This window comes from Heloderma suspectum, chromosome 1 (assembly GCF_057233095.1).
Source record: "Heloderma suspectum isolate Gila_16-S chromosome 1, 16-S_ref, whole genome shotgun sequence".
Taxonomy (NCBI): Eukaryota; Metazoa; Chordata; class Lepidosauria; order Squamata; family Helodermatidae; genus Heloderma; species Heloderma suspectum.
The window spans coordinates 185,336,920-185,362,354 of NC_139458.1; the positions used below are offsets into that span (position 1 = coordinate 185,336,920).

A 25,435-nucleotide genomic window follows, 5' to 3' on the forward strand; every position below is an offset into this window, starting at 1 on the left:
ATGATGGAGTTGCACTATAACCACAGTGCCATCTAGTGGCTGTAAAATGAAACATATAGTACTGTTGCCTTTTTTTGCCCTTGCTGAGAAAATCAGTTTAAATACCCTGGTCAACTGCCAGTTCAAATCAGAAAGGCTTGCATCTTTTGAGTTTTGCCTTTAGAAAAGCTATTTCTTTAATGCTATGTATCATTATTATTACTGCTATTGACAAGCTATTCATTTTCCTTTTTTCTCACACCACCTTAGAACTGTGTAGGTTAGGTGAGTTTATGGGCCAGCACACTAGATTCATTCCATTATAAAACACAGACAAATGATAAAACACACATTAGATTTATTCAGCAGCAGCAGCAGCATGTTCCAGTAGTCTTTTCTAATCAAAGTACTTATCATAAAACCATATTAAAAGAGGGACAGCACTTAAGTTTGGGAATTCAGGTATTAAAAATAAAAAACCAAACATCAGAAGTCTCATTCATTATAAACTTAGAAGCTTGAATTATAGGAGTACCTAGGCCAGGAACACTAAGTAACAGTTTAAGACTATACATTCCTGGAGTGGCACAAAGAATTTCCTTAAAAGGTTCAAATTATACCCACTAAACCAGCAAATCTGTAGTAAAACTAAGAAGATGCATAGTACAAGAGTACAAGGCTGTATCAGTAAAAATTGGTTCCCTTTCTATTATTGCCCACTTCAGGGAATAAATAGTCAGCAAGTATCAAAAATGTTCATCTGAAAAAAAAAAAAAAGAGACAAGATGGCTCATTTTAAAGTGTACCTGTATCATTTGAATGCTGTGGCACAGAAATCAAGCATTTTGGATAGCTGGCTGCTATTAATTTAACAATATACAAGTGACTTGTAGACTACTTCAGCTGAGAAAAGAATTATTCCACCAATGATCAATAAAAGAGGTTGTTAAATCAAAGGTGAAATCAGTAAAAATGTTAAACACATCCTAGCTTCCTATGGACACCGGTAATGACATTTTAAAACTGGGACTTAAAGAAAAAGATGATGTCTGAGGGAAATAATTTTCTGTTTCCACCAGGCAAAATATTAGTACAAGAAAAACATTTTGTGCCACTCGTTAAGAGAGGCTTATGTAAGCTGTTTATGTTCCGCCTAATATTGTACAAAGAGGCACCTATTTTTCACATACTCTGGTATATAAAATAGATCGCAGAGATGCACAGAAACACCGGTACATACATAGCAGAGTGCTGCCTATAAATATATGCTCCAAAGGTCTTTGTAACTCAGTAGATGGCTGCTATGTTCTCCTCTGTATTATTTAGTATAATCATTTATATAGAGGGTGTATCCCTAATGACGCAATTTCAGAATAGATTCATACTAAAACATCAACAACCAGATAATCTTTCAGAAATTTACAAATGTACAGTATATTTATAACATTACTTTCAGAGAGTGTCAGTGCAAAGATATACATATAGTACACCGTGATAATTGCTCATAAAATAGGCATTGGAAAGTGTAAAAAACAAACATCAACAACAAGGCATGGTTTCAACAGATGTCTCCAGCTAAAGACTAAATATATTTCTTTATAAAGAGATGTGAACCATTTTTTCCTTCTGTTTACAAAAATATATGTGCAAATGGGTGTGTCTAACGATTCCCTGTCTGAACTAGTTATACAATGGAGTCCTCTTTGACAAGATTGGCGGTGTCTTTGAATGAATCCTCAGTTGCTGTGTAGGCTAATGGTTGATCTCTTTTGAGAATAATCTTCTGAGGCAGTGATGGAGATTGGGGAGGTGCACTCTCTGCTTCTCCTTGTTGCTCCTTTTCCATCTGAAACAAGAAATACGCTGCACAATATGGTTCTAGTCTGAATTTCACAGGAACTGGGTATCTACCATTTTAATAGGATGTATGGGTGCCCCTCAGCCCCCCACCCCAGCCTGCTTAAGAAATGCATCATGATTTATATGTCATTTATATAGTGCCATCAGTGTTTATGGCAGGGGCAGGCTTTAGGTTTGTAGGATCTACTGTTTTCCACTAGAACCCTGAAGTCCACTGACTGGAGCCAGGTACAAAATAGTCACTCAGGCAGGTGGGCACAGAATTGTGAACAAGGTGCCTCTGAGCACATGCTCAGCCCAGGAATTTATTTTCAGTACCAGAACTGGAACATGCACACAGATCCCTTTACAAATAAATCTACTCCTACACTTGCCCCACCTCCAAGTGTTCTTGATTTCAGCAGTCTAATTTAGGAGTGGAGAACCCCTTTCTGCTGCCGCTGTTGTTAAATCATGAGGAGCCAGAAACCCTTGCTGATCTACTGCCCATCACCTGGAGATCTATCAGTAGATCTTGGTTTACTAACTGCCTACCCCTGGCGTTCAGCACTTTACCCTGAGGAGCTTACATACAAAATTCAACACAGGGAAACAACAGAGGAATGGGGAAGGAAGTGGAGGTCGAGGTAAAATACAGGGGAGCAGAATGTGGTTGGTTTCACTTAAACTTGCTTGGGCTTGGTTACAGGCTTAGTTACAATAGGCCAGGCTGTTGAACCACATTCTGCCCCAGGGCTGAATTCCATTTCAGAGAAGCTCTTGGTGGTTTCCAGTGGTGGCAGGGTCAAAAACAAAAGGGGCAGGGGCCAAAATATCAGCATATTTTAGCTTAAAGCTCTTACTACCAGGAACTAAGCCTGAGGGGAGGCACTTCACCCTTTTAGAAACTGCACAAAGCCAGGAAACCATCAAATCATCTGTGGTTCGGAGAAAGAGGGTGGGGCCAAGGGAAGGGGCGTGGCCATCTGGGGAACCCCAGAAGGCTGGTATGGGACCCCAGGAGGGCTAGATTTGGCTCCTGGGCTTGAGGTTCTACACCCCTGCAGTAGGTTATGGGAAATGGGGGGTGGGGTTGTGTCAAAGGCTTCATGGAGAAGGTAGGTTTTGAGGAAGGATTTGAATGGAGTAAGTGGGGCAACATCACACATGTGTCCTGGGAGGCAGTTTCAAGCATGTGAGGTAGCAAGGGAGGAAGTGAGTCTTTCAAGGAAGCAGAAAACATTTAGAAAGTGGAGGGTGGTTGAGTTGGAGGAATGACAATTGCCACCAGGGCTGCATTGGCACATAAGAGAAAAGAGTTAAGAAGGGGCAAGGCCACAAAGGGCTTTGAGGGTAAGAACAACGAGCTTGCGCTGGATTGTTGCTCTGAGGGCAGTAAGGGCAAGAGGGGCATCCTGGGGCAGATCCCTTGTTCCCAAGGGCATGCCTGTGGAATGGGGGCATGGGGACGACGACTATGCCAGCTTTGGAGCTGGCATAGTGAATTTGCCTCTCATTAGAGGCCATGGGAGGGGAATCTTCCACACATTTAAAAAAAAGGGGGAAAGGAAAAAGCCACCCCTTTCCTTCTGCCCTGGGTGGTGTGAGTCCAGCAGGGCTTAGAAAGTGGCAGATCTTCCACCATGGATTCTCTTAGCCTTGCCCCCATTGGATTGTTCTGTTAGTCATATCTAACATAATCATAGATAGATGGGTATCACCAAGGATCCATTTTTGTTTGCTGAGAATGACTTTGAGACAACTCCACATTACCTCTGAATAGACTGGATTTTCAAAGTTAGTACTCTGTTTCAGTTTTCTTTTAAAGATGCTCCACTTTGACTCCTGAAAGTTTTTTTAAAAATGAAATTTTTCTAATCACTATTTTTGGCTCAGTGGTGATTCAGTGACAAGCAATTAAGTAAAGCTAAAAAACAGAATGGTCCTAACAAATAGAAAAGCCTGGCAATTTAGCACCTGATTAAAGCACATTTCAGGAACAGTAATTGTGCTTACAGCAGAGACCAAGGCCAGGGTGGAGAGAGGAAAGACCAGAACAGGTGCATGACTGGGTTAAACAGGCCCCAATTTGACTGACATGAGCTTCTAACAAGGGATGTCAGAGAATTTCGCCACGAATCTCGGGGAGGCCGAATGCCAGCGCATTCAGCCCCCCGAAATCGGTGGCGAAACGGTCTGCCCCCCCCGCCCCTGGGACGGGACTTACTTTGGGCGAATCTCCCTGGCGGCAGCGGCTGCCGGTCTTCCGACCAGCTGCCGCCGCCATTTCCAAGTTTAAAAAAAAACACACAAAAAAACGTGATAGACTACGTAAAGATTTTTAAAAAATACCGTGATAGGCTACGTAAATCTTTACGTAGCCTATAATGGCTGAGTAAAACAAAAAACCGTACGTACGCAAATGGCGGCACCCATGGGCGCCGCCATTTGCGTTCCTTATTTTGGCACGTCTAGTCTACGTAAACATTTACGTAGACTACGGCGAAAATAAGGGGAACGCAAATAGCGTAGACGCTACGCTATTTGCGTTCCCCTTATTTTCGCCGTAGTCCACGTAAATGTTTACGTAGACTAGACGTGCCAAAATAAGGAACGCAAATGGCGGCGCCCATGGGTGCCGCCATTTGCGTACGTACAGTTTTTTGTTTTACTCAGCCATTATAGGCTATGTAAAGATTTACGTAGCCTATCACGGCTGACTGCAGGGACGCAAATGGCGACGGCTATGGCCGCCGCCATTTGCAGACCCGGCCGGCCAGGATTCGCGGCGGGAGGGACGGGGCGCCTCCCCCCCGGCCAGAATTTCAGGGGGGAGTGACGGGGTGCCTCCCCCCCAGCCAGAATTTCGGGGGGAAGGGACGGGACGCCTCCCCCCCGGCCAGAATTTCGGGGGGAGGGACGGAGCACCTCCCCCCCCCCACGAATCAAATTTCGTAAAAGGTAAGTGGCTTTCGTACATCCCTACTTCCAACACATTTGGCATGGCAAAGGCAGGGACCCCGATGTTTCTGACAGCCTGAGTGCTGACAGCAGTATCCCTAGCATATCTGTGGGGAGATGTCCAGGGAGGAAGGTTATCTTAAAGGATGTATGGATTTTGTTTAATCCTTTCCATGTGTGTTTCATGTATTGTCAGGCATCGTTTGTTCTGCCCTCTGCTTGTTGATGGATTTGGATTTTTTTCCCCTTCTGAAAAGTACACAAAAATGTTCACCGCAATTTACGAAACTTTCACTTGTGCACAATATTTTGCATATTTTTCTTAGTTCAGCATCTAATAAATGAGCAGAGCGCACAGAAAAGCAGATTGTTGTTGGTTGTGTTTTAATGGTGTATATATTAGCGTATTTTCCAGTAACTTGCACGCTTCCATACTACTAAATTTGCATACAATTTCAGAAAGTAAAATCATGGCCCACACACCCACGAAATCGGCGCCATTCAGAAGATGCCGATCCGCTGCAGGATCCATGTGTTGAATTCATAGAAATTTGGATTCATTTGCATCCATTTCAGATTTCTCTGACATCCCTTAAGGTAGCGAGTGGTGTGTGTTGCCACCAACCAGGGGATATAGCTGGAGCACCAGCCCACAAATTGGACTAAAGCCCTTAAGGGCCCCTCCTGTGGGGATATCTGGGAAGCCTAATTCTGCTCACCCACTGGCTACCATCTCTGCCCAGTGCCCACCAACAGCTAGTTGTGACACACAGGTTAAGCAAACAAACAAGAAATAACCAAAGGAAAAAAGAAATTCAATCTTGCTTGCTATGAGGAAGGCGAAAAACCTTGGAACCAGTCCCCAACAAATAGCCCAGGAGCAGATCAGAAGGAAGAACTTTCTCCTCCAATCAGTTCCACGTCCTCCCCAACACTGGCTGATTGGCAAGGGGAGAGGGAGTGTCACACAGGTACAGCACAGCCAGTTACCAAGTATATCATGGTTAGTAAACAGGGATTCAACTGCTGTTTCCTAGTTGGGATGGAACAGTAAACTGTGGTTTAAACAGCCATGATTCCAGAAGTGAAGGCAAGGGAAAGAACTGGATGGAGTCTAGCAGCACCGAGCCTAGACATAAACATCTAAGTCATATTCTCCCTGCCTTCCAGAGAAATAGGTGGAATTAATCCATTGTTGGATGCCTCATCTCAGCAAACTGACAAGGGCTTGTTCTCAAAGCAATAAACATATTTTATCGGCCTGAGATTGCAACATCTCAGTCAGGCAAAAGCAGGCATACAGGAAAACAGAAAGCAAGAATGGGTGTAAAAGGAGACAGGGAGGAGAAATAATCTGGCAAAGGAATGCAGATATTTAGGAGGGACCAATTTTAGTTCTGTTAAAAGAAACATTTGTACTGCATTTCTGAACTATATCCAGCACTATGGAAGACATGCATATTTATAAAACCAAACACTATTAAGAAACAAAGCTTTACATCTGAGAGCTCTACAAAGCATGACTTCCCTCCCGCATCCCAGTATTTTATTCCGACATGTTTTCCAAGCCAGCATTTCTATTACCTGCGCAGCTGCTGTACTTGCAGGAGCCTGGGGAGCTCTGGCAGATACAGATGTAGCATAGACTGGATTCTCAAAGTTTTCAATTCCTTCGCTGCTGGAAGCAGTTACCTGTGGCCACAGTTGGAGAGGGTTGAACAAAGATATTCAAACAAGGAGCTGTTTGAAGGAAAATGTACTATGGAATGGAGACTGGTGAAAGCATGATCAGTTGACAGTCTAACAGGGATCCAGTAAGAAACAAAACAATTAGGGATGGCACGGGCATCTGTTTGGGGCTTGAAGCCCAGCAATTTCTTGCCAGCTTGGCCCCCAGATGCCAGTTCGAGGCTGCTCATGCTTGCCTGACTCGGCTTGCGCACAGTTGGGCAAGCATGCAGCCCCCCGCTTCCTCCCCGAGCTGCCTGTCCCTGCCACCACCGCTGCAGTAATGGGGACAGGAGGAGGAGAGAGAAGAAGCACCCTTCTCCTCTTCCATCCATGCTACTGTGGCAGCAGTGGTGGGGACAGGCCCCGGTCATTTTACCTAAGTGTCTGACACTTACGTAAAACAACCAGCTTGTCCCTATTGCCGCCGCCATTGCTGTAGTAGCAGGGACACGAGGAGAGGGAAGCGGTGCTCTCTTCTCCCCCTCCCATCCCTCTACTGCAGCTAACTGAGCGCTGGATGTTTGGCACAAATGTTTCCTTTTCCCTGAAGGGGCCCCTTAAGAGAGAAGGAAACATTTCCATGAAATGAGGGGGTGCCGCTGTGAAACTGTGCCTCCCTCTGCCGGTGTCCAGCAGAGAGAGGCGCAGTCGCTCATGGCAGGAGGATGGGAGCCGGGAGGTTTCCATCCTGCCACCACTGCCTTTGCCACTGCTGAGCAACCTTGCCTCTCCCTGCTGGGCACCGGCAGAGGGAGGCACGGTTGCTCAGTGGCAGCAGCCCCTCATGCTCTTCCTTGCGAGCAGAGTGTGAGGGGCTAGATGACAAGCAGCAGGGGCAGGCTCGCGGGCAGCCGTGAGCTGTTGCTGAGCACCTGGGGACTGTTGGGCAGCTCACCCCGCGTGCTTACTGGAGTCAGGTAAGGGAAGGAGGTTCGGTGAGCTGCACACAGGGTGGGTGTGGGAGGGTTCGTCCATCCCTAGAAACAATACATATTACGCTGCTTCCTTACTTGTGTGGGAGCAGCTATGTTCATATCCCCAAGTCCACTGTCTTTCGTGGTATACATAGGGTTCTCAAAAGTGATTGGCTGCTTCCCAGTTTCCACAGCGAAGTTTTCATTCTGAAGACAAAAGTGATATATTATTTTGAAGTTAACGTAAGTTTTAGAACTTCTTAAAGCAATACATAATATAATATGTAGCATAAGAAAAGTTATGGCCAACAGAAAAACTACAAGTCATTCTAATCCATGGGATTGGGTGGGGGCATTTCCTCTCTTTTAAAAACTATATACTCTCCTGGCAGGTATTCAACCCAGCAGGAACTTTGCCATTCATTATTGTGTCCAATGTCATAAGTAAGGAATAGTGTGTGAGATCATCAAATCAAGCTAATGCTCCCAAGAGTGGTTGTGTAATGACATTCCATAAATCATGTAAGAGTTGGGAGAAATAAGTGCATCTCTCCATCAGTCACTGAAAAGTACCCTGCAAGAGAAGGCAAGTCCCTACGAAAGCAGTAACAAAACACATTTAGCAAGAAAATATCCAAAGAAACAATCTCAGAATAGACACCTCGCTGTAGAATCTTCAAAAGAATCTGCTAATTAACCAAAATGGATGATCTGTTTATTTTCCATGGTGAAAAAAATGCTATATATGGGGATCTTATTTACATTATGGATTTCTTTTCTCCCCGAGGACAGGACAGAACAGGAGTGTAACTAGCATAGGGCAGAGTACTTAGATGCTCTAAATGAGTATCTGATGAAGGAGGGGCTGCTTATTCATACCCCAGATGAGTATGACAAGAACTCCATTTCAAGTAACTAACAATAATAAAACTTGTAAATGTACTGTTCCAAAGTCAGCAAGATGACGATGGGGAAAAGGAAAAAAAAAACAGGCTCCCTCCGAACGAGATGACACGCTGAACTGAAACCATCTTCCTCAGGATCTATGAAGCAGAATGGAGTTGCTAACTGCCAAGGGCAAGTCCACCTACCTTCATGTTTGAAGGCTGACAGAAACTGACAGAATCAAAATGTATTTTTTTCCTTTCAGAACGAAAGGGAGAAGGGCAGCTAGCACAAGGATGCAGAAAAGCAGTACATTTCAGGGTGTGAAACCCCAAGAGTGCCAAGATATTACGGTGAATTCCACTTTTGTCTGGAGCAGTTGCATATACATCCTTCCTATAGATCCCAGTTCAATTAGTGTTCCTGTGTACTTCGAAAGAAGGACACGTAGGGAAGTTTTTTGGTTTTTTGTTTAGAAGCACTGAGGAAAAAGGCTGGGGAGAAAAGAAGGGAAGCAAAGGAGTAGAAAGAAAAGAAGACAGCTATAGTCAAGAGAAGGCTGGAGGTACGAGCAACGACTCCAGTGACTTGCTCAGAGCTAGGCAGGAACCAAAACTGGAAAGGGGGGTGTGTGCCCTCCCATGTGAAAGAGATTTAAGAGACTAATTTACATGCCCCTGCCAATCACAGCAAGTGGGAGGAGCTACCTGTACAAGGATATCCTCCACTGCAGGAAAAATTGATGGTGTGACTTTTAACGTAGTTATGTGACATCTGAAGTACAATATTCAACAGAGAGCAGAATCCACAATTGCCTCTTACATATGCACATTTATTCCAATGGAACATGCACAGGTGAAGTTCCCATTTAAAAATACATATTACTGTGTCATATATAAAATGTTTCTCACCACAATATAACGGTAAGAAAGCAAACAGAGGCACTTTATTGGGAGAAAAAATCCTTACCATTTGCATTGCTCTGTCAATAGGAGATTCAGCTTCAAAACCAGACACACTAATGTCCATAGTCCCATCGGCTCCGGATCGGAACGTTACCCCGTTGCCATTTTCCGTGGATTTTACAAGACTGCTTAAGCTTTGAAAAATAAGAACATTGGTTTTAACAGAAGATGGCTTAATAAAAATTATCTCCTTATTCATTTTTCATTCTTTGGGATGAATGTGGCAGCCATTTTTCACAAGATACAAACCGTTGAACTATTTCATTAGAAAAACATCTAAAATACCACATTCAAAACTTTCCACTGACATCTAAGCTTAGATTATCTGTACTGTTAGTGAAATATTCTTGGGGATAAGGATAAAATAGTCTGGATTACTTGATAAGGTGAGAAGGACACCTGCCTGGACCCCAAGATCGTCTTCAGCAGTCCTTCTCTGGGAGCCCAATGAAGCGAGGTGGGTGGCTACTTACAAGAGGGCATCCCATTGTGGAATGAGCTCCCCAGAAAGCCTTGCCTGCATTGTACTGTTTTTGAAGCCCTCTTATTTTCCCAGCCATTTTAGTCTTTTAGTTTCTGTTGTTTTACATCTGTTACTATATTTAAAATCTTTGCACTATTGCTAGGCTTTACTTTGGTTTTTATTTCTACTTTATACTGTAATTATAAACTTTAATATTACATTTTAACATGTTGTATTTTATGATTTTAACGGTTGTGAACCATCCAGAGAGCTTCGGCGATGGGGTGGTACAGAAACTTAAAAAACAAACAAACAAACAAACATGGAAAAACTACACTTGACAATTCAAGCAATCCTAAACATGCTTGATCAACTAGCGGCATGTTTATTTCACTGTATGTATACAGGGCAGGAAACTGTAATAGGCACGGAATAGACATGTGTAGCAGCTTCATATATAATGGTGCAATGCCACATGGACATGCAACGCACAATATTAAATATTCCTTAGAGTGGCCTTCACAGACTATAGCCCTGCACAGACAATTCTGCCCCTTCTATAAGCCCACTTGCACAGAGGTCTGGGATATGTACTGGAGGGTAAACAGGGCCCTCCAAAGACTAAATGAGAACCAGCTTAGCTGAAAATGGTTAATTTGTTCTTCAGGATGAGCAGCTGAGTGACAACTGATTGATATTGTCTGTTTTTGATGAAGAACTTTATAAGGGCAGTTTCATGTGGTATGAATTTAGAGTGTACAGAGGCAAAGCAACACAGGCACTGGGGCTCCTGCAGAGTCCTGAGAGATCAGTGACTCAGCTACAAGCTCAATCCTACTAAGGTCAACTGGAAAATTCAGATAGCGATTTGGACAGTTGTGGGTTGCCTCTGTTGCGTCTTCATTGTTTAAAAAGAACTATCTAAAGTGTCAGTCATGAATCCCCTTGTTCTTCCTGTAATCCTTAAATGAAAGCTGAAGGTTGCAATCCTATACACATTTACCTGGGAGTAAGCCACACTCAACACAGCGGGGCTCACTTCTGAGGAAACAATGTAAGGCACTTGGATTTGCAAGAAAAATTACAACCCTTCCAAAATGTGAATGGTTTTGTTGATGATTATTTGCAGAGGTCGTCACGAACCGTGCAAACACCTTTATGGCATTAGGGAATATTGCCATAGCTAACTGCTGCTTTCTGAGGTTCAGGTCAATCATCATCCTGTGTGATACCTACCTTGGGAGTTTGGGAAGTGAAGGTAAGAGGGAGCCTGTCCGTCTGTAGTTAAAAAAGCTGCCCACACCCAGAGCGCCAATGACTATGATCAGAATGATGGTCAGCAACACAGCTACTGCTGCTACCAGAGAAGAAAAAGGGTAAGTGCACAACATGGAAGATACCGCTCAAATTTCAAATCTGCCTCAACAACAACGGATAGATTGGTTCTCATTCAAAAGGGTTCAGTCCCATGCTTGGCTATTCTGTATAAAAGTACATTTCAAAGCTTACTTGTCCCAGGAGGCACTCCCTTTGACAATCCTGCTTCGCAGTAATTTCCAGTGTAGCCATACAAGCATCTGTAAATGGAATTGAGATACCTGACTGGAACTGACTGTAGAAACGTTAGCTGTATTTATGGCACTCCAGAAGGTGTATCTATCTACATGGCATGATTTTTTAAAACTCACCCCTTAGTAATAACATGTTTCAATGGTAGCGCGTGTGCACGCACACACACACACACACACACACCCCCAACCCTGCTTGCCGTTTGCCTGGAAATTAGTGTGTAGGAACGCTGAGTCACGAATGAAAGAGTTCTGTTTTTTAAACATTAAAAGGGATTTTGTTTCAGTGGAGCATCAGTGGCCCCTACAGGCTTAACTGGGACCAAATGTGCCTTTGCTCTTTTTTGGCATGTTCCAGTAGGTCTTCCTTTAATTTGTAGCACAGGAATCTGAGTAACTTGCTCTCTGGCATATTTTTTTTAGATGCTTCATTTTCAAATTACCAGTCATCTGGAATTCTCTGTATGTTCTGCCAATCCATCATTTCAGTAGCAACAGATATTCAGCGTTACACATTTATTTAGTTATTATTCTGTAATTTATGTTATCATTATTATTATTAACCAAGTTTTTTTTATCTATTTGTTTTTTTAAAAGTGCCTATGATTGCTAGCCACCTTGAGTGCCATTTTCTTGGTGGAAAGGCGTGGTGCAGATTAAATGAAATCTATCAATCAATGAAAAACAAATACCGTTGGAATGGAATCTTAAGAGCTACAGCGGATGAGCAGAAGCCCTGCTGATCTGTTGCTGGGCTGTACCATTTCAGATTGTGTGCGGTGGGGAGGGGAACAGAATGTTTGAATGGTCCCACACACATAATGCACTCCATACAAATTCAAAGCTAGTATGTCAGGGGAAAAGGTACCCTACAACCTTCCCTCTGACATGCTAGTTTTCTATGCGCAGGGGATATTTTATGTCAGGGAGCTTTCAAACATTCTATCCCCCACCTGCATTCCGAACTGGTATAGGCCAGCAACAGATACATCACATCAGTGTTGCTTCCGCTCATATGTAGCCTCATGGATACTGAACGTGTGAAGGGGCTACCAAGAATTCATGGCCTAGTCCCACCCCTAGATACTGGTGAGTGTGCCAGTCATTCTGCCTAAAGGTTATGTGGTCAGCATCAGTCTGAATGGGGTTGCATAGGGCTTCCTCTGTGGTGACAAGACACCTAACTGGCCAGGATTCCCATCTCCACGGATGGAGCCCTAGAGCGCATACATCCATACTTGGGTAGCCCCTCTTCAGACTGATGCTGATCACATACCAGCAGGTTTGTGTGGCTGGCACACACAGCAACATCTGGGGGCAGGACTAGCCTGAGTGTTCTCGATAGCTCCTTCATATGTTCAGACCTCGCAGATCCTGAATGGCAGAATAGGTCTTGTGTCAGTTGCAGCTGTTACAGCCATTAACTCTGAACACTCTCCCCCTGATATTTATCTAACCCTGGTTCAGTTCTTCAACCAGTTACAAAACCATGTTTTTCTCAGAGGCAGTAATCTCACTGATCTGTGAGTTTTCTAGACATAGGTATGACCTGTAGACATATGGTCACAAGCATCATATGTGCAGTCAAGGCCTTACCAAGAGATTTCTCTGGTCTGTTCGTTGCCCACCTTGAAGGGAAGATGATTTTATTCCAATGTTATTAACTTGGCTTCTCTTGAGAATGTTTTAAAGTGCTGCTAATTATATTGTTTGGTTTTATTGCCTGCTATTATTTTTTTTTTTAGCATTATTTGTGAGCCAAAGAAAGTGTACTTGTTGCAGATAGGTGAGGTAGATTTTTTGTAATAAACACCTCCCTTTGGTTGCAGCCCATTACTCAACTTGATCTTTTCTTGCATGGCCCCTTTCCTATAGACTTACTTGCATTTAGGAAGCCCACTTTCATCAATATAGCATGTTCCTCCATACATACATCGACAGGCTGGTGGCATCGTAGGAGGAGATTCGATGGCTACAAAAAGGGGAAACCATGCATATGTTAATAATCCACATGTACCATGCAAAACATAAACTAATTTATCAGTCTCCAGTTATTCTCAGGATCAAATTTTAATGCAATTATCCTTCAGGTTTCGGACTTCTCTGAATTGTGTCATATTTATTGATTTGATTTGTACCCCGCCTTTCTATCAAAAATGGCACTCAAGGTGGCTTACAATGATGGAAAAAAACAACAATAAACAATACATTATATTAAAGCACAGTTAAAAACAATTAAAAACACAACAACCAAGTAAAAACTGCATGCAGCTCAACAGACCTCAACAGCAGGCACCAAAAGCCTGCTTGATAGTTCCCAATTTTTTAAAAAAAAAGTGTATATAAATGCATACATTAGAAAAAATTAAGTATAAAAAGGCATGCATCAGGGACAAATGCATCCAAAAAAGAATATTAAGAGAAGTGAGTGCAAAAATATATACAGATTTTTGTGTAGACAAAAAAATTAGCAAGCTGATGAGGAAATGAGATGGAACAAACTTGTGCTTAATAAAATCGAAGAGTTGTGGAAACTGAAACAGACAGATTTGTCCATCCCATATATTGCGTTGAACATGTCTGGATATGTCTGATGTGTATGGGAATGCACTTCCACATCTAGGGCCACTGTTGAATGTAAGCTGGATGAGGGACTATGGCTAAAATCATATACATCAACAAATAATATAAACAGTCTAGATTAATTATCTGTGAAGGCTGGTGAACCAGGAAAGCCATTTTCCTAAACTGTGTATTGCTTAGTTCTATGGGTACAATAACATGCACATGATAACTGCACTGTCACGGGTAGCTTCTTGCAAACTTTAAGAATGAATCTTCAGAGTGCATCAAGCACACTCTGACGGTGCACCAAGATTCTAGGTGTGCAAGAAGCCTTTGAATGGAGCTGAATCACACACAGACACTATCGTGGTTTAGAGGCCTTGATCTTGCACTTAATTCCAATGATTCTTTTTTTAAAACAATAATTTATTTTCTAACGTAAATGTGAATCCATTTACAACCTTCTATCACTGCATAAGCAGATATTAATTTCATAAACATTCAACAATTGTAAGTAAAGAGAAATTATGAACAATTAATCTTTTGTAAGCTATACAAGAAATACAATTATTAGGTGTTGTACATCAGCCAGAGGGAAGCATGGTAATTTGGGGGGGGGGGGGGATTTTAGGGCACCTGACAGTGTTTGATTAATATAAGAAGCCATATTCTTAACTGGGCTCATGAATAATGTCATCCTACAGCAAATACACAGTTTTGTGCAGGTAAAATGGAATCATCATCATTATCATCATATGGAGACAGGGCTAACCCAGGAAGAATATACTTAGGCTCAGTTGCAGTAATTTTAGTCTGCAAAGCCTCAATCAGCCCTGACACACTGAAAGGGAAACACTTATATTCTGAGTCTTCCCTGAGGAGTTTAGCCATCCCCTTTACCTGCATCACACTCTGTGACACTGCCTTCTACAAAACGAGCCCCTTGCGGGCAAGCACAAGTGTATCCTCCTGGTCTCAACAAACAGAGGTGGCTGCAGACATCTTTGCATGGATTGGACACTGTAAAGATAAACAAAGAAGCAACTGAATATCTTCTATGGGAACTAATGTGATCTGTTTCTATCAGACGGGGATAAGGCTTGTAAATATGGAAGCAGCAGTATTAACTTGCAGACTCAGAGCAGATGTAACGCTGCTTAATTTCCTAACCATCATTAGAAGAACAGGAGCATCCTGTGACCTTACACACTCCTCTCCCTACACTTCTTCTCCCCTCTAATGTGGGCCTTCCCCAGTCCCTTTCAGTTGCGGAACTACGGTCAGTGCTACCTCTGCAGTAGTATTTCCACCACTCATAGTTAGTGCCAAATTAGTTTTGCAGCCATGACTGGAAATACGTATGCTGCTGATGCAGACACAGTGCTAACCATAGTTAGTTCCAAAACTTAAAGAGAGTAGAGAATGACTGCATAACGGGGGAGGAGGAGGAAGCTGGGAGCCGCAAGCAATGCTGCAAAGTGCTCCCATTCTCCTGACCAAGGTCAATGGTACAGCGAGGTAATCAGGACTTAATGGTCTTACCAGGCCCTCCTTTCAGATCGCCATGCATATTATGTCAGTTGTGAAGCACCCAGCTAATGTTGCTGTTGTCTTCACACACTCACACCATTCTATGCTCTGCAACTGCGTCTATGTTCCTGAACTGTTAGAGCACCTCCCCTCAAAAGTCCTCTTTGAGCCCCTCAAAAGCCCTCTTTGCCTACCCTGATAAAAACAAGAACTACTCTTGAGCATGCGCAGTTTTGCATTTTAAACTCTCTGAAATCACAGCACCATCGTGACGAAAGGAATAAAATGGAATTTGCTTCTGCTGCCTTGATGCTGAACTATTCACTTGGGAATAAACACTGTTCTGTCGTAGAAAACGATAATATATTTTAAAAGTAAATAGAACGAGCATCTGCAACTACATACGTGCCCACTTGGCTCCCCCCTGACAACAAAATGCTTTAAAAAAAAAAACGAGGATGCTGCGGTGACCGCAGTGATCCCTGTGATCCCCATGGTGGCCCAGGGACTGCTGCTCTCAGGGGGAGGGGGGCCCCTGGGCTGTGGGGCCCTGTACTTTGGCCCCAAGGTGTGGCCTGAGCTGTACCACTAACCATGGTTAGGAGACTGGGTAGCATCATGTCTGCACAAGGCCCCTGGGACAAGAGCAGGCACCATGACAAAACATGTCTCTGAATTGCATACAAGTGCTTTGCCCCATATTTCTATGTATGGCATACCCCCTAGGGAGTGTCTTGCTGTTTTGACTATCTTTTCAATACACATTCTATTTCCTGTCCCCCAAGCAAAAATGCCCTCCCTTACAGAGCATCAAATAAGGACAGCTACAGAACAGTCCATGACTCTAACGGGCAACACTAGCAGGAGGTGAATGCATTTATCATCTCTGCCATGAGATAAACATGATGTGCGAATGACATATGGCAGCAGTAAAATACAAACAATATGCTTCCTCTTTCACTCATAACCAGACTTCTTGAGCATTTTAAGAAATTTTGTTGTTCAGTCGTGTCCGACTCTTCGTGACCCCATGGACCATAGCACGTCAGGCCTTCCTGTCCTGCACTCTCTCCCGGAGTGTGCTCAAGTTCATATTCATCGCATCAGTGAATCTATCTAGCCATCTCATCCTCTGCCGTCCCCTTCTCCTTTTGCCTTCAGTCTTTCCCAGCATCAGGGTCTTTTCCAGGGAGTTTTCTCTTCGCATTAGGTGGCCAAAATGTTTTGAGCTTCAGCTTCAGTATCTGTCCTTCCAATGAGCACTCAGGGTTGATTTCCTGTAGGATTGACTGATTTGATCTCCTTGCAGTTCAGGGGACTCGTAAGAGTCTTCTGCAGCACCACAGTTCGAAGGCATCAATTCTTCGGCGCTCAGCCTTCCTTATAGTCCAGCTCTCACAGCCATACATTACTACTGGGAAAACCATAGCTTTGATTAGACGGACCTTTGTCGGCAAGGTGATGTCTCTGCTTCTTACTATGCTGTCTAGGTTTGCCATAGCTTTCCTCCCAAGGAGCAAGTGTCTTTTAATTTCATGGCTACAGTCACCGTCTGCGGTGATCTTGGAACCCAAGAAAGTAAAATCTGTCACTGCTTCCATTTCTTCCCCTTCTATATGCCAGGAAGTGATGGGGCCAGATGCCATGATCTTCGTTTTTTTAATGTTGAGTTTCAAACCAGCTTTTGCACTCTCCTCTTTCACCCTCAACAAGAGGCTCTTGAGATCCTCTTCGCTTTCTGCCATTAGGGTGGTATCGTCTGCATATCGGAGGTTGTTGGTAATTCTCCCAGCAATCTTAATTCTGACCTGTGATTCATCCAACCCGGCGTTTCTCATGATGTACTCTACATATAAGTTAAATAAGCAGGGTGACAATATGCAGCCTTGTCGTACTCCTTTCCCAATTTTGAACCACTCGGTTGTTCCATGTCTGGTTCTTACTGTTGCTTCTTGACCCTCGTACAGGTTTCTCAGGAGACAGGTAAGGTGGTCTGGTACTCCCATCACTTTAAGAATTTGCCACAGTTTGTTGTGATCCACACAATCAAAGGCTTTAGTGTAGTCAATGAAGCAGAAATAGACGTTTTTCTGGAATTCTCTTGCTTTCTCCGTGATGCAGCAAAAGTTGGCGATTTGATCTCTAGTTCCTCTGCCTCTTTGAAACCCAGCTTGTACTTCCGGTAGTTCTCGGTTCACATACTGCTGAAGCCTAGCTTGTAGGATTTTGAGCATCACCTTGCTGGCATGTGAAATGAGCGCAATTGTGCGGTAGTTTGAACACTCTTTGGTGTTGCCCTTCTTTGGAATTGGAATGTAAACTGACCTTTTCCAGTCTTGCGGCCATTGTTGAGTGTTCCAAATATGTTGGCATATTGAGTGCAGCACTTTAACAGCATCATCTTTTAGGATTTTAAATAGCTCAGCTGGAAGACTGTCATCTCCGCTAGCTTTGTTGTTAGTCATGCTTCCTAAGGCCCACTTGACTTCACTCTCGAGGATGTCCGGCTCAAGTTCAGTGACTGCACTATCATGGCTATCAGGGACATTCAGATCTTTCCTGTATAGTTCTTCTGTGTATTCTTGCCACCTCTTCTTAATCTCATCTGCTTCTGTTAGGTCCCTGCCTTCTTTGTCCTTTATCATGCCCGTCTTTGCACAAAATGTTCCCTTGAGATCTCCAATTTTCTTGAAGAGATCTCTAGTCTTTCCCATTCTGTTGTTTTCCTCCATTTCTTTGCATTGTTCATTTAAGAAGGCCTTCTTGTCTCTCCTTGCTATTCTTTGGAACTCTGCATTCAGTTGGCTATATCTTCCCCTTTCTCCTTTGCTTTTCGCTTCCCTTCTTTCGTGAGCTACTTGTAATGCCTCATCAGACAGCCACTTGGCTTTCTTGCATTTCTTTTTCTTTGGGATGGATTTCGTTGCTGCCTCCTGAACAATGTTACGGACCTCCGTCCATAGTTCCTCAGGCACTCTGTCTATCAGGTCTAATCCCTGAAATCTATTCCTCACCTCCACTGTATATTCATCAGGGATATGATTTAGGTCATATCTGAATGGTTTAGTGGTTTTCCCTATGATGCCATTTTTCTTCTCAGCCTCATGTGTAGTGACTCATTCATGAGATGTTCATCCTGACACTGCAAAGGCCATCTGTAGCCAAGATGCCCTTCTAGGTGGAGTCTGCAGATAAAACTGGTGCTGCCCAAGAAAGCACCCGACACATGCCACTGTACGCTCAGGGCTCCTGCGTTGCACGCACAGCACTAAATAGATGCTTGATGCTGTCAGGTTTGACTCTCCAAAATCATCTGATTTTGGAGAGAAGACTGATTCCCAGCATATCCTCTCTCCCCAGATGGGTGACCAGGTCTTAAAACTGATAGTAAGAACCTTCTGTTTGTTGGTGAGAGTCTTACATGCTTCTCTGCACAAGGTACTCCAGACTGGATGTCATTTCATGGCCTGACAAGAACCAGCTTGGGTGGTCAGATGCAAAGGGACAGGGCTCCTACACTTTGAATAGTTGTGTAGAACAGGGAATTCCAGCAGGTGCAGTTTTTCCTGCACAAGGGCTCTAGCCTCTGCACAAGAGTATAACTCGTTCTGTTGCATTCATGCTATAACTCCAGGGTGTTGAACCTCTTTCAGTTCAAGAGCCAAATTCAATTTCAGCTCTTCAAGGGGCCACATTACAGTGGTGGGTGGGGCCAGGGGCAAAAGGAGCAGGACCGAACTACCAAAAAGCCCAACATATTTTAGCTTAAAGCTGTCACTGCCAGTAAAAAAAGCCTTAGGGGAGGCATTTCAACCTTTCAGATTGGGGAAAAATCTGCACAAAAGCCATGAAACCCCCAAATGATAGGCTGGGAGAAAGGGGGCATGGTGGTCTGGGGAATCCCAGAGAGCCAGACTGGGACCCCAGATGGCCCAGATTTGGCACATGACCCTATGGGTCAACAGCCCTGCTATAGCTCATGTCTATGTCTTGACACAACTGTGATGTACATTTTCTTCTGGGCCCTGTGCGGAAGTGGAGCTGTGTTGCAGAGAGGGCCATTACACCACTGTTCCAGAAAAGAGGAGAACATTGCATCCTGTTTGAAAGGCACCTTTTGGGCCATTTTAGCCCATAAAAGCTGTTGGGCCTGGCACAAATATGCACAGGCCATTTCTGGGAGTACAGGAGGAGATAAAGTTTCCTTGGGGTGGTGGTATTATTATTAGTAGTAGCAGTATTTATTCCCACTAATATAATCATCTTTATTTAATACTCCATTATTTGCAATCTCAAAGGACCTTGCCAATAAGAAACACAATGAATAAAACTGAACAAAATAAACCACAATATAAACCATAAATAATCAAAAATACATGCAAACAGCAGAGAGACAGCGAACCCTTATCCCATTTGCCACAGGCACTCGATTACACTGCAGCTGAGTTTGCAACTGTGCCTCCCCCACAGGGTCAGACTTCTCAAACAATCATTCTTAAGGCTGATTCACTCAGGTATGTCCATCACATGTTTGCTCATATATTTGATGTCTTGCAGCCTAATGTGTGAACTGACACTATGGAAAGACACTGTGTCCAAGGTGACAAGAAAGAGATGCAAGTTCCATCTGTGCTTTTTGATCTTACATGGCTTATTTGCAACATGCAAGCCTCTACCAGATACTGAAGTGTCATCATCCAACAAGTAATGGTGCATCCTTTAATAAAGCCATGATTCCTTGGAGGTGTTGGGAGAAACTTTCAAAAGTAAGATATATTATTTGTGGAAGAAGCCAGGGCACTGCATTATGAACATGCAGAAAGTAGCCCCTTCATTCTCCATAGCAAAGCCTGTGGGGAGTGGGGAGGTGCTGGGGGAAAGGAAGAGGAAGCAAGTTCTGAATCACAAAGCTTTTGAGTTGTGACGTCTCATGAGAACCTGTGATTTGGTCCAGGGTCTTGTAGGAAGAGGTTGGAGTATTCTGGGCCTATATCAGGGCTTGTTATTTTGACCAATGCCTCTCCCACCTCTCTGCAAATGCTGCAATTTTCTCCCTTCATGCTTTTGGAGTGAAAAGCAGCAAATTATGCACAGTGGTACAAGGAAACAAGAAAGACAAGAAGCTATAGTTTATAACTAAACTACAGAGGAAGAGGGAATTGTTTGCTAAGCTTTATTGAATATCTAATTGGATAAGGACTCCTGCCAGCTCTATGCTTTTAAGAAACACTGATATCATGCATGGAGAGATCTGCTCATTAGTAGACTAATTTCTTTGAAAACTTTGTTACTTGGTTTTGGATAGTAATGACTCGTAGATGATGCAGCATCCAAGACTGGGCATTACCTGACTGATTGCATCTATGTTGGTGATAGATGCGGACTTGAGTAAGCCAGGGGTTTATAGTCAACACTTTGACTTTCTCTCCCTTTCCAAATTTGTCTTCTTTCCAGACTTCCCCTCTTTCCTTAGATATCCAGTAAAGGTGGCCTTCAAAGACATCAAGGCTGTACGGGCTGCTAACTTCTCGATGAAATAAAACAGCAGGTAAGTTAACATAGGAATACTGTGATAGTGAGACCGATATTGTTGGTCTAGCTATCACTTGAAACAAAAGTGTTGTTCACTCGTCATTTTCCCATGCATTTGTACTAGATTAAATTAACGCACACTTTGGAAGCAAAATGTCAGACACGTATAGGAATTTTGCAAGCACAATATAGACCCAGTTCACATGTAACAGCTAACTATGGGTTGTTTAACCCATAGTCAGCCATAGCCACGCAGCAGTGAGCACACAGCCTCCTGTGTGCTCATCGCTTCTGCTTTCTTAAACAACCCAGGAACGTTCCTGGGTTGTTATCGTTATATCCAAACTTGGAACCTCTGAGTCGTTTAGGGGTTAAACAACCCAGAGCTAACCCAACAACAAACAATGGGTTAACTCTGGCTTGTTTAACCCCTAAACAACCTAGGGTTTGGATGTAACAATAACAACCCAAGAACAGGGTGTTTCTAGAAGCTCCAAGCGTGGGGAAACCAGCATGCTCCCTCCCTCTGGCATGCTCACAAACAGCTTGATTGTGCAAACTGGATCAAATACTCTTTCAACGAGACTTCAGCTTTTACCTGAACACCTCTGCTCATGTGTAATGCAGATGCTGTGCTACTTGCCAAATTTCTACTGTTTACGTTTGCATTTACTGAATAAGAGGGCAATAAAGCCCCTTGTCCCGCACTGCATCCGTAACAAAACAACTCCATCTGCCGCCATAAAAGTATCACCAGATTCCAGGTGTCTTGGGAAATACTTTGAAAAAAATCGCTTCAGGCCATGTTAATTTTCATACCTCCATGCAAAACGGTCTTCCTGTCTGTTCCATCGAATTTCATAGATTCAATTAGATTTTCCTTCTGATCACTCCAGTAGATTCTGTCACTGTTCAAATAATCAATAGAAAGGCCGGTTGGCCAGCCAAGGTCCTCAGAGACTAACGTGAGCCTCTGCTGCCCATCCATCCAGGCACTTTCAATTTTTGGTTGCCTTCCCCAGTCAGTCCAATACATTAGCCTAAGGAAAGCAGAAACGGTATTCATGAAGGTTTACTACAGCATATTAAAGCATACCAGGGCTATGGTGGGAAAGGGGGAGATAAACCTCCACCAAGAGGGAACCAAGTTGGTAGGGATTTCCTGATTTGGCAGTTCCTCATTGCAGGATTTCCTGCATCAGCAAGGGGTTGGATTAGATGACCTCTGAGATCCCTTCCAACTGTATGATTCTGTGATTTTATGACCAGACTTGATAGAACACATCCCTTTTATCCCATAGCCCTGTAGCTATCATAATTAATCTATTCACACAACCTAGTATTATCCATTCTATATTTTGTGTTGCGTGCATATTGCTCTGATGTGTTTGATGCATTTCCTTGACTGTTTCTGTCATATCTTTTCTCTTTTCCATAACCTTGTGAAGCAAGTTAGCTTGAGAGATTATGATCTGCCTAAGATCAAAGACAGTGACCTTCATGGCAAAGTAGACACTTGCATTTGTATCTCCAATGTTCAAACTAACCCCCTTTCTGCTGCATTGCAAAACTATTGTATGTTTCTTAGAAACTCTCTTTTTCGTATTTTCAGAAATAATGTCATGTTAATTTTTTATTTATTACAATGTAATATTTTATAAGTATTACACTGATAAAGTCCCCTTTAAAATGATACTGAAACTACTACCTAACACAGCTAGAGATTTATTTTTAAAAAAACCCTGAATGCTAACCCATCAGAGGGTTAGCTCACCTAAATGCTCACCCAAGTTTGGGGTTGACAGCAATAGCTGCTGGCTGATCCAGCAGAGAATAGACGAGCCACTTCCGGTATCTCCCATCAAGCTTTGCCACCTCTATTCGATTTGTCCCAGCATCCGTCCAGTAAAGATGCCTAGTTTAGATGCAATTAAAATGTTTTTTGAGAAAATTGGTGTGTTTGGTCAACATTCGCTACTGGGTATGAGAAAGTAATTTTTTTATTTAACGTTCAGTAGTCAATGCAAACATTCAGAGTCAATTGCCAGATTTGAATGTAACGACAAGCCAGAATTGCCGGGAATTCTGGCTTATGGTTCCCTAGCAGTGCACCCATGTACCCTACAATTTACCGAGGCTACATTATAGATTGTGTTTGAGGATGTCTATTCAACCACTTCTCTGTATCTATATGCGTGTCTAGATCGCGTAAGATCTTGTTAAATTTTCTGCAGCCAATCAGAGGCAGAATTAGAACAGAACAAGCAACATATGGAGCACTGAGCTGCTAGCTCAAGACTTCCTCTAGAACGGAATGAGAAAAACAGAATGCTTCTACAGGAAACTCTGGGGGCCAAACGATGCAGAGCTATGCGTGATTGGAGTAATTACCTCAGTGTAAGCATGTGCTCCCACAATTCAGATTGGGAACATGGTGCTCCAGGAAGGGGGTGGGATTTAAGGTTCCTCCCTCCCATTTTCATCCCAAAATTCCACACGCCCCATGGGAGGGGGGGTGTTAAAAAATAAAAACCGTCTGCATTGGAATTTGGCCCTGGGTCTTGCAGTTTGAGAGTCAAACTACACATTATCTTAACCATGGAGCTGTCCTCTCTTTTGTATTCTTAAGTCTAGAGTAAGTGGATGCAGCCCCAATTTGGATTGGGACTGCTGCACACCAGGCACAGAGGATTAACCACCCCCTACAGTTGTTTGTTTCCTGAAATTTACCCTGGACCCACGGAGGTTAAAAAGGGGAGGGAAAGCCTTCACCGGTGGCAATGAAGGCCCTTTCCCTCTTTTTTCAATCCCAACAGGGCAGGATTTCAGGAAGCAAACAGCTGGGGAAAAGGTTTACTCCTCCCCTCCTGCTGCACGATGGTCCCAATCTGAATCAGGGCCCTGTGCACTTACTCTAGAGTAAGAAAACAAGAGAGGGGGCAGCTACACAGTACGTACAAAACATAACATGTAGTTTGACCCTGAGTGACAGAGAAAAGTATACCAACCAATGTGAGATGCTCTTGGAAGAATGACAAGTTCCAAAAGTTCCTTAGCGCCTGCTGGCATTTCCTGGATCCAGTGACAAGGGTGTGACAGCCAAATGGCAGCAGGAGGGAAGGATAAGTACCATTATAATCACAGACATTTTAATCTCAGGGACAGTGGGAGTCAGGGTGCTTCCATTCAAGGCTTTTATTGTACAACTGTCCTGCCTCATTCTCAGAATTGTAGTGGTGTTTGTATGTGTGTGTCCAGACATCATCGGCTTCCACTTGTAACCCTCTTCTATTTTCCCACCACTCCTTCCACCTTTTTTCTTGCCACAGAAAATCCATTAAGGAAGAAAAGATGGAATAGCTGTACAGTGTCTTTTGATTGGTAGTGCTAGGAGCCCACTGTCTCAAAGCACCCTCAGTGCTGCAGACAGGTTCTCGGGACTATAAATCCTATGTCAGTAAACATATCATCTCAACAGTTCAAAAAAGAACTGATACTGGATCCTAGGGATGGACAGCATCATCTAAGGGGCATCTGCTGTTTGTGTATAATTAATACACATACATGTCATTAGTGCCAGAAATGTAACAAGTTTAAAAAAGGGAGCCAAGAGAAGATAAAGGACATCAATCAATCCCCCAATGTTTCAAACTGGATAAGGCATTTTCAATTTTTGAAAATCCAGACACAGGCTTGGAGGGCAGGCAGAAGGGGGCGTGTGCTACAAGTTTTTATGAGGTCTGGGGAATTGATGCTTGCATACTGGATATGCATGTCAGCACCCTCCTACCCAGCTCCACATCAAACCCTCTCAGCATAGGTAAAGCTAGAACAACTGGGGATAAGATATCAATCAGGCCACATATGTCTTGAACAGGTCCTAGGATTTTTGACAAAAAGGGTTGCTCTAGGTTCATAAAATCTTTTCTGTATTCAAATACGAGCAAAATTTCCCAGACTGTTTTTATCCAGTGTTTGTGCTTACCTCCCAACCCAGTCCACAGCTAAACCAACAGGACTGACTAGGTATCTCAGATTCAAGTCAACTTCCTTCACAGGATTATTTCCGCTGCTTTCAAACGTGGGGATATAGGCACGTTTGATGGAACCAAACTCTGAACCACGTCCCAGAATGCTATAGTAGACGACACCTGTAGGAAGTTCAGAGATCGCTTTCATTGTGCTGTCACTGGAAATAATCACTGTTTACTTGGACAATACTGGACCCCTGAGACCCCTAACATCACTCAACTCTTCTTGTCGAGGGGGTAAAATATATGTAAAATTCCTTCAATCCCCAGCAACGAGAAACTAAAATTGGCATTTTTTAAACAGAGAAAACTCATAATGACGCAGACCAATGGCTTACTACCCCATAGAAGCACTGGACTGGTGGGAGGTTGCACTCGGTGATGCTGTTAGGACACCACCAGAAAGGGGACTAACTGGAATGCCAGCCTTTTTAGCCTCCAGTGTTTTTGACTGGCTACAAAGGGCCAAAGC

The 25,435-nt window shown here is 43.4% G+C and overlaps 1 protein-coding gene across 1 annotated transcript in view; it reads right to left on the minus strand.

Moving 5' to 3' along the window:
• Positions 1-315: 315 nt before the first annotated feature.
• LRP2 (LDL receptor related protein 2) overlaps positions 316-25,435 on the minus strand; it is a 185,827-nt gene continuing 160,707 nt past the window's right edge. The window contains exons 67-79 of the mRNA XM_084812398.1: positions 24,918-25,083; positions 22,719-22,847; positions 21,752-21,972; positions 20,748-20,924; positions 14,771-14,890; positions 13,187-13,277; positions 11,247-11,314; positions 10,974-11,094; positions 9,279-9,408; positions 7,521-7,631; positions 6,364-6,471; positions 3,592-3,663; positions 316-1,825 (exon numbers count right to left, since the gene is read on the minus strand). Coding sequence (XP_084668524.1) covers positions 1,664-1,825; positions 3,592-3,663; positions 6,364-6,471; positions 7,521-7,631; positions 9,279-9,408; positions 10,974-11,094; positions 11,247-11,314; positions 13,187-13,277; positions 14,771-14,890; positions 20,748-20,924; positions 21,752-21,972; positions 22,719-22,847; positions 24,918-25,083 — 1,676 coding nt within the window. The 3' untranslated portion in view covers positions 316-1,663. The remainder of the gene's footprint in view (positions 1,826-3,591; positions 3,664-6,363; positions 6,472-7,520; positions 7,632-9,278; positions 9,409-10,973; positions 11,095-11,246; positions 11,315-13,186; positions 13,278-14,770; positions 14,891-20,747; positions 20,925-21,751; positions 21,973-22,718; positions 22,848-24,917; positions 25,084-25,435) is intronic.